The sequence below is a fragment of the Anabrus simplex genome, chromosome 4 (genome assembly GCF_040414725.1).
Source record: "Anabrus simplex isolate iqAnaSimp1 chromosome 4, ASM4041472v1, whole genome shotgun sequence".
Taxonomy (NCBI): domain Eukaryota; kingdom Metazoa; phylum Arthropoda; class Insecta; order Orthoptera; family Tettigoniidae; genus Anabrus; species Anabrus simplex.
In genome coordinates, this window is record NC_090268.1 from 415,157,149 (window position 1) to 415,167,473 (window position 10,325).

Sequence of the window (10,325 nt, forward strand, 5' to 3'; positions counted from 1 at the left end):
AATTTTTAAGATAAAAGTCTCCTCATAGAAGGTGATCAACTCCTTTTCCCCCATTTTCACCCCCCTTAATGGGATGTTCTGAAAAAAATACGTGTTTATTTTTAAAGGAGATTCCAAATACCAATTTTTACGTCTGTAAGCTTTCGAGTTTTTGAGATATAGATATCCTCATTTTAAAAATTCACCCCCCCCTTTTCGCCCCCTCAGCGACGGAATGTCCAAAAATCCTACCTTAGTGAGCACCTACACCCTAATATAAATGTATCCCGAAAATTTCATTTCTTTATGTCCAGAAGTTTTGGCTCGACGATGATGAATCAGTCAGTCAGTCAGTCAGTCAGTCAGTCAGTCAGTACATGTTATTTTATATATATAGACTAGCAATTACCCGCGGCTTCGCTCGCGTGGATTTCGTAATTTGATCAAAGCAATCGTTCCTCGGCATTGTACTAAGACATTATCTGAAAATTCCTAAGGTATAAAAAACCCAAAAATTGAGTTTCATTTATCCCAGAAATTATTTGTAAAACATGCTTGTGGAATTACCTTTTGAGGCTAAGACGACCATGCAACATAGAACTGTACATATGAGAAACAGTCTTTTCCCAAGTTGAAAAAATAAGTACATGTTTCTTTATTTTTAAAGGAGTTTCCGAATATCTATTCCCACATCTGTAAAATCTTCAGTTTTTGAGATATACATAAGTATCTCCAGAAAGGAATTCAACCCCTTGATCAGTCCTTCCCCCACCCTCATCCCCATCTAAGTGTACTTTCGGAAAACAAAAATACATGTCACTTTATTTTTAAAGGAGATTCCAAGTACTGTACCAATTTTCACGTCTGTAACATCGTCAGTTTTAAGATATAAGTATCCTCATAAAAAAATAATTCAACTATTTGTAACTTCTTTTCATCCCCTGTTAAGAGCCTTCTCCGATAACAAAAAGGTACAGGTTCCTGTATTTTTAAAGGACTTCTAAATACCAGGTTTCTTGTCCCTAACATGTTAAGTTTTTTACATATAGTGTAGATTTACCGGTTCTCATTTTAAAAATTCATCCGCTTTTCCAATTCTTTTCAGCACCTTAACTGGATTTTCCGAAAACATTATTTTAAAGGAGATTTCAAGTACCAGTTTTCATACCTGTACGACTGCAACATCTTCAGTTTTTGAGATAAATGTGTACTCATAAGAATAATTAAACTTCTTCTTCTTCTTCTTCTTCTTTACTTCTCTCCACCCCTCTCCCGCCTTAAGTGGACTTTCCGAAAACATAAACACGTGTTTCTTTATTTTCAAAGGATATTAAAAATACCAATTTACACGTCTGTAACATCTTCAGTTTTTGAGATATAAGTATACACATAAAAGTAATTCAACTCCTTTTCACCCCTCCCCCCTTCCTACTCGTTAAGTTGATTCCCCCCTCCCCAAAAGTGCGTGTTTCCTTATTTTTAAAGGAGATTCCAAATATCACGTCTTTAACATCTTCAGTTTTTGAGATATAAGTATCCTCACACAAAGAATTCAACTAATTTTTCAATTCATTCACCGCTTAAGTGGGTTTTCCGAAGACAAAAGAACTCGTGTTTCTTTACTTTGAAGGAAGATTCCAAATACAAATGTTCATGCCTCTAACATCTTCAATTTTTGAGATATAAGTATCCTAATAAAAATAATTATTTTCCTTTATCACCCCAGCCCGTTAAGTTGGTCCCCCTCCAAAAAAATGCGCATTTCTTTATTTTTAATGTGATTCCAAATACAAATTTTCACGTATGAAACCTTAAGCATTTGAGATATGAGTTCCTCCATAATTAATTTTTATCACTTCCTTGCACACTCCCCACTCAAGTGAATTTTCCAAAAACAAGCAGTACCCGTTTCTTTAAAAGAGCTTCCAAATACCAATTATCACGACTGTAACATCTTCAGTTTTTGAAATATATGTATCCTTGTAAAAGGAATTCATCGCCGTTTTCTCCCCTCACCCCCACCCCCTACCAAGTTGATCCCCCCACCAAATGCGTGTTTCTTTATTTTTAAAGGAGATTCCAAATACCAGTTTTCAGGTTTGTAACATCTTTAGGCATACACATAATTCAACTAATTTTCAATTCTTTCAGCCCCCCGTCCTCCTCGTTAAGGTGTTTTTCCGAAAACCAAAGAATACGAATTTCTTTATTTTTAAAGGAGACTCCAAATACCAATTTTCACGTCTGCAACATGTCAAGTTTCTGAGGTATACTGTAGATACGCTACTTTAAAAATTTCATCCCCTTTTTCAGTTCCCCTTAAGTGAATTTTCCAAAAAAAATATTTTTCTTTACAATTACAGGATATTCCAAATACCAATTTCAAATCTGTAATGTGTTACGTGTCTGAGATAATTTGCAGATATAGTCTTTTTTTAAATTCACCCAGTTTGTCACTGCTGTTCACCCCTTCTTCGGATTATCCAAAAACATAAAAATACGTTTCTTTATTTTCAAAGGAGATTCCAAATTTCAATTTTCGTGTCTGTAACATATTCAATTTTTGAGATATAAGTCTTCCCCTTTTTCACCCCCCCCTTAATGGGATTTTCCGAAAACAAAAAATACGCGTTTCTTTATTTTTTAAAGGAGATTCCAAATACCAATGTTTACGTCTGTAAACTTTTAAGTTTTGAGCTATAGATATCCCTATTTTAAAAATTCACCACCCTTTCACACCCTTAGCGATGGAATTTCCAAAAATCCTCCCTAAGCGAGCACCTGCTTGTTAATATGATTGTATCCCCAAAATTTCATTTCTTTATGTTCAGTAGTTTTGGCTCGGCGATGATGAGTCAGTCAGTCAGTCAGTCAGTCAGTCAGTCAGTCAGTCAGTCAGTCAGTCAGTCAGGTGTTTAGAAATGATCTACTGGAAACAGGTTAAAATTAAATGGAACGACTGACCGAATTCTCTTCGTAAAAATTGCTCTACTTATTTTTAAATTGTCAGGAGTACAATTTGTTGTATGATCTAGTATTCCCTCTCGAATAGTAAATAGTTAGGAGCCATTTAAAATATCTGAATAAATATTAAATTTTCACGACCGCCTTGAACTCTAAATAAACTTTCAATGTATTCGGCACATATCGAAGAGTTATTAAAAACAGAACAAAAATGGTGTTCCGAAAATTTACGTTGAAAGTTTATTTCGAGTAAAGTATTTTAGTTTTATGGGAAAATGTTCTCAGGGAGAGTTACTTTGAATCAAGCGCCACAGAGATGTCAGAACAATCATCGCTAATTCCATTCGTCTCAAATATCTCTACGTGTATGAATAAGTACACTACATCACTGATGGAGGCAGCGATTGCAGCATTGGTGCAGGATAGACGAAAGAGTGTAGAATAAATTATCGATTTAACTGTACTGTTTGAAACTTAGATCTCGCAGCCAGCTGAAGTTGATGTTCAAAAGAAGGATATATATCAACAACAGTAACCGTTTCTTGCATCATAATACATTATAATCTAAAGCAGGTAGATGTCGCTGATTTCTTCTTTGGTGCAAGGAGGAATATCCCTCGGTGCTTTGTGACGTGGTGGCAGACATGCAGTATAAGTTGCCAATGGTCCTTTAAGATCATATTGACATCTACATAATCAAGTATTCGACAGCAATACTTCAGCATTTAATAAGTTCGCTCGTCAAGTTTCCTTATTTTTGTAACGATCAGTTTCTAAAAATATTTCTTTATTTTGTATATCGAAATGTGTAAGCTATTCTGTGGCATCTGACAAACCTAAGATGTTAGGCCAGACAAATAAATAAATAAATAAATAAATAAATAAATAAATAAATAAATAAATAAATAAATAATGGAAACATGCCCAGTAGACGCTCAATTAGCACACCTTTCCAGAACATGTATGATAGAAAATTTTGCTTAAGTACTTTATCTCTTTTCCAGCCCTTGTACCCATTCCATAAATGAAGAATGTTTATTCAAAAAGCGCTATGTCCACCCTAAAAATGGCGCAGAAAAACGTAAGGAAACGTCTAAGTTAATTTTTTTACAACTTACTTTACGTCACACCGACACAGATAGGTCTTATGGCGACGATGGGATAGGATAGGCCTAGGAGTGGGAAGGAATCGGCCGTGGCCGTACAGCCCCAGCATTTGCCTGGTGTGAAAATGGGAAACCTCGGAAAATCATCTTCAGGGCTGTCGACAGTGGGACTCGTACCCACTATCTCCCGGATGCAAGCTCACAGCTGCGCGTCACATGGAACCTACCCATGATCGGATATGGTACTACTTTTAAGGAATTACATATTTCTGGTTTGGATTCGATAGTATTCAACTACTGCAATGCATGTGAACGAAATAATATTTCGTTATTTAAAGTGGGAATAACACCTTTTGAACTCCTCAAATGTATTTTTTTAATGGCCTATGGCATTTAGTGCCGGGAGTGTCCGAGGTTAAGTCAGGCTCGCCAGATGCAAGTCTTTTGATTTGACTCCCGTAGGCGACCTGCGCGTCGTGATGAGGATGAAATGATGATGAAGACGAAACATACACCCAGCCCCCATGTCAGCCAAATTAACCAATTGTGGTTAAAATTCCAGACCCTGCCGGGAATCGAACCCGGGACCCCTGTAACCAAACGTCAGCACGCTAACCATTTAGTCATTCAGCCGGACTGTATTTTTAAAGAAAATATTCAATAAGGTTTTCAGTTGCATAAGGACTATCAGTACAATCCTGTTAAGAGTTCATATATTTTCTTAAGAACTGGAGACCTAACATCAGCAACATTTCCCAAATATTATTATACTAGCAAATGTACCCGTGCTTCGCTACGGTATTCTACATTGTATACGGATATCGACGTAAAGACTGTGCGTGCAGTAAATTAGATTGTTTTAAAATTGCATGTCCCTTAGCCCTATCCGAGAAATAGCATGGGGAGGTCCCCATACGTTGTTTCCAATGTAAAGTGAGGGTTGCGGAGTTGTGATGATAACGGCAGGCTCACTTGCCTACTGCCATTCACAATCGAGTTGGCAAGTTTACATTATAATTGCAGGCCCCATTGCCTACTGCGCGGTCACAATCGATTTGGGGAGTTTTAGTTACAATGGCAGACCCATTTCCTACTTTCAGACAGATTACAGTTGAGGAGTTTTTATTATAATAGCGGGCAACTTCCCTACCACCAGTCAAAATTGAGTTGTGCAGTTATCATTATAATGACAGGCCCTTTTTACTGCTGCCAGCCAGCTTACTGCCAGTCACACAGAATTAGTGAGTTTCCATGAAAATAGCAGGCACTATGCCTAATGCTAGTCAAATTTTAGATTGGAACATTTGTTTATAATGGCGGGCACTCTGACCTAGAGCCAAACACAATACGGTACGGGACTTTCGAACAAAACTGCATGATCCCTTGCCTTCTGCAAGACAAATCGAGAAGCTAATTATTCATTAAAATGGTAGGCCCTCCTTACTAATGCCAGTTACACAGGAGTTGGAGAAGGACCCCATTCCTACTGCCAGCAGTCAAAGTCGGTGTAGGGAGTACTGATTACAATAGCAGACACACCCTTTCTCGATCGCTACAAATCGACATCAATGAATATATATATATATGGACATACGAAAGTATATGCATGTTTACAATATTGCAGACCTTCATTTACAGATTAACTGCTGCTAAACGGTACGTCATATTGACAAACGATTGTACCGGACGGCGCAGTATTTAGCGATCTAAATGGCTGGTCCTATGATGTTTTATAGCATCTCATCTATTCATGGGTCAGATTGAGTCAGAAACGTTGAATAGGTTGAAATTTGTGTAAGATTATCTTACATTGCATTACTTTTCGGATAATTATGTGACAGCATTTGGCTCACATATGGGTACTGGGTGGGCCAATGTTCGTGTAGAGTTTGATCATACTATCTTTCCTGTAAGTGATTGAAAGTATGAATTATATAGGTAAAGAATCCAAATTTACTAAAATCGAGAAATAGAGACGGATCTAACGTATAAGCGATACAGATACGACAAAAAGTCATAAGACCAAGGTTGAAGATCACTCCTAATTCAACGAAGATTGTGCCATCCGTCATGTGATAGGACTTACCGTTTATCCCACGAAATACCTCGAAACGAAGGTCTGCACCATCATTAAAATTGCTTACATATTTCGATATTCTTCGGGGATAAAAAATGAAAAAGTAAAGATCTGTGAAGTTTTTCATTCGTTACAGGCTGAAACGTATAATTTTGCCAAATTTCAATTTTCTTGCTTGTCTGGCAGATTATGCTGCAATCTGGAATTTGGGTGAGGGGGTAAAAATTATGACTTTCTGGAAATTAAACCAAAGAATATGCAAACGATCATCATTACCCCTCAAACGGGTATCTGTACGAAAATTTCACCAAAATAGTCAATGTACAGGCACACAAAGTCGCTACGATTTTATTTATATACATAGATAAGGAATCTGCTCCACGTACAAAACATTTTGGCTACGTCCGCTGGACTTAACCTGCAAAACCAACCATTCATAATATCTCACTTATTAATCCTCCTGTCGAAAAATTCACATGAGAACAAAAGTTTTAGAAATGGATTTCCATTAAGGATTGTAGATTTCGATTAATTTCGGATGTGCGTATTTTGAGGAAGTGCAAAATCATGGTTTCGGTTTCAGATAAACCCCAGTAAATTTAGGTATTCAGAAATAATATTGGCCCTAAAACCTACACAAGGACAGGTGGATTCTAAATATCAAGTTTGGTAGAAATATATTCAATAGTTTTCAAGTTATAAAAACTCATGCAATCAAACCGACAAACAGACACCAAAGTTAAGAAATATGCGGATGATCATTATTACAACTGAAACGGATAACAGTACAGAAATTCCGCCAAAATAGCCAATGTATAGACAGACGGTCGTTGCGATTATATTTATATAGATGACAGATAAGCATGGGCACGTTTGAGAGTGCAAACCTTCATTTCGAGATTTACTGCTCCTAAACGGTACATCATACCAACAAACGGTTTGCACCCTCAGACGTCCCTTTTATCGCTCTACATGTTCGATAGAGTTACGATATTTGAATGGGGTGAATTTTGGGTACATTTTCATGATTTTACATTATTTTTCACATACTTATGTGGAAGCTAGAATCATGAAATTGGGTTCGCATATAGCCATTGGTCGTGTCAATGTGCGTGCCAAATTCGATGACTCTACCTTTCCTATAAGTGTGTCAAACTAAGTAATACACGTGTAAAAAGCACAAAATTTACGAACCATCGAAATAAACAGCCAAATCTACTCTATAAGGGAGAGAGAGAGAGAGACGACAAAATATCACAGGACCAAAGTTGTAGATCACTCGAAATTGAACGGAGGTCGTGCCATCCGTTTTTGATAGGACTTACCGTTTAGTCGCGAAATACCTCGAAACGAAGGTCTGCACCGTCATTAAATTGCCTATATTTCGATATTATTCGGCATAAAAAGTGCAATATTTACAGATCGTCGAAGTTTTCCGTAGGTTACCGGCTAAAACGTATAAATTTGCTTAATTTCAATTTTTCAGCTCGTGTGGCAGATTGTGAGGCAATCTTGATTTTGGGCGGGGGGGGGGGGGGTAAAATTTAGGACTTCCAGGAAACTATAGCTAAAAAATATGCAGGTGGTCATTATTACCCCTTAAACGGAAAGCTGTACGAAAATTTCGCCAAAATAGTCAATGCACAGACACACGGTCGTTACGATATGATTTATCTAGATAGATAAGGAATCTGCTCCACGTATAACATCTTTTGCGCTATGTCCGCTAGACTTAGCCTGAAAACCGACCTTTCATGTTATCTCCCTTACTAATCCTCCCGTTGAAAAATGCATATGAGAAAAATAAATTAGAATTGGATTCCCAAACAGTTTGATCGATTTCCAGTCAGGTTGGTCTTGTACTTTATATATTGTGGGAGAGTCAAAATCACCATTTCGGTCCCCTATAAAATCCCAGTCCATTTCGGGAATTTGAAATGGTATAAACCTTAAAACCTACCCTTGGAGGGGTGGATGCTAAATATGAAGTTTGGTTCAAATATCTCAGTAGTTTTCAAGTTGTAAGAAATACGCTTTACGCGCACCCGCTCTTGCGTTAAGTCCGGTGGGACTTGTACCGAAAACGGTCCGTTAATGATATCTCCGTTATTAATCCTGGTATCGAAATGATGCACATGAGAAAAAAAAGGTTTAGAAATTAATTTCCATTAAGGCAGGCAGATTTCCATTAAGTTTGGTTGTGTATATTTTGAGGGAGTGCAAAATCACGGTTTCGGTTTCGTATAAACCCCCAATTAGTTCAGGGATTTAGAAACAATATTTGCCCTAAAACCTACCCAAGGACAGGTGGATTCTAAATATGAAGTTTGGTGGAAATATATCCAGTAGTTTTCAAGTTATAGAGAGACAAACAGACAAACAAACAAACAAACAAACAGACAGACAGACACCAAGGAAACCTACCTTTGGACAGATAGATGCTATATATAAAGTTTGGTTCAAATATCTTCAGTAGTTTTCAAGTTGTAAGAAATACGCTTTACTCGCACCCGCTAAGTCCGCTGGGATTTGTACCGAAAAACGGTCCGTTAATGATATCTCCCTTATTAAATCCTATTATCGAAATGATGCACATGAGAAAAAAAGGTTTAGACATTAATTTTCATTAAGGCAGGTAGATTTCCAATAAGTTCGGTTGTGTATATTTTGAGGGAGTGCAAAATCACGGTTTCGGTTTCGTAAAAATTCCCACTCAGTTCAGGGATTTAGAAACGATATTTGCCCTAAAACCTACCCAAGGACAGGTGGATTCTAAATATGAAGTTTGGAGGAAATATACTCAGTAGTTTTCAAGTTATAGAGAGACAAACAGACAAACAGACAAACAGACACCAAAGCTAAAAATGATGCAGATGGTCATTATTACACCTGAAACGGATAACTGTACAGAAATTTCACCAAAATAATCAATGTACAGACACACGGTCGTTACGATTTTATTTATATAGATAGAAGATTACGTCATTGTGGCTATACAAAGCCTCTGGATCGTTCTGCAGAGACTATGTAACAAAGTATCCAACAGAATTACTGAAAATTGATCAACCGTCATCTCGTATCTTATTACACATATCTACAGATAGCTCGTAAGAACAAAATTAATCTTTCCTAATGATAATTATTAAACTTAATACACAATTTGTTTTGGTACAACTTTGTTTTCCATTTTCAACCATAGGGACAGTTTTTTTCTCTCTTGTATAAACAAGCTTTTTTGTTGCGTATAAAATCTACATTATTTGTAAGTGACGATACGGTAAAGAACTATCATGGGATGCTCACCTTATGATTTGAGCAATTCCTTATCCTGTCTGGAATCAGCAGAATTTCGCATTGGCCACTTTAGCTGTGAAGTTTTGAACACCGCTATTGAAGAACCACTTCAACGAGAAGAGCGCACCACTTGTAGATACCGGTAATAAGAGGCTCTTAAAAGCTAATCCTATTACAACATTATAATAAAGCGTGAAACTGTAGCAAGATAAGGGTGCAATCTACTGTCCAAATGCACGAGCTCTGCCACTTACCTCGCCTCGACCATCATAATGTCTGTTCCATTGTTCCTCAGATCACGTCTGTAATTCTTATCTACAGAAGAAGCTAAATCCAACACAGCGATACATTGATGTGCGTGTTAGAGGAGACAAGGTCAACATGGAAGAGCAAAAAGTGTTATCAGTTACGGTAACTTGTTATCCAGAAATATCTCTATTGAAGATAAGTGGAGCTATGTTATCAGTTAATTTATTCGAGATTAAGTCACTGGTACGCTAGGATATGAGGGCTTTATTTTTAAATAAAATCTGAGTTGTTGCTGGCCCGCTCATGTAATGGTCTGTGGGAATATGGTTCAAGAGTGTTACACCTTTTGTCATCGCCGATAACGGCGTTAGTTCAGGGACCGGCGATGGCTGTGTGCAGGTGATAATCTCGTAGTGATGTTAATACCCATCCTCATTTTACTACACTGTAAACTCTTTGCTGCCAGGTCCATTTTCCAGTGGAACCTCGATAACTCGAACCTCCGCCCGTCTGTCCTATTCTTCACGTGTATTTATTTCTCTATTACTCGAAATTCTGTCACATGCATTTCTCGATTTCTCGAAGCAAACATTTCCTCCCTTAAAGCAAAAAAGTACTCTGTAACTCGAATTTCGTGCAACATTAACTGTGCATAC

General features: G+C 37.3%; 1 protein-coding gene across 2 annotated transcripts in view; it reads right to left on the reverse strand.

Annotated features, from left to right (window-relative positions):
• The window catches only part of Rift (Riboflavin transporter), a 256,069-nt gene extending 246,277 nt beyond the window's left edge, over positions 1-9,792 (reverse strand). The window contains exon 1 of one of the 2 annotated variants that reach the window (XM_067145880.2): positions 9,675-9,792. In XM_067145880.2, coding sequence (XP_067001981.1) covers positions 9,675-9,691 — 17 coding nt within the window. In that variant the 5' untranslated portion in view covers positions 9,692-9,792. The other variant, XM_067145881.2, reaches the window with a different exon arrangement.
• Positions 9,793-10,325: the final 533 nt, after the last annotated feature.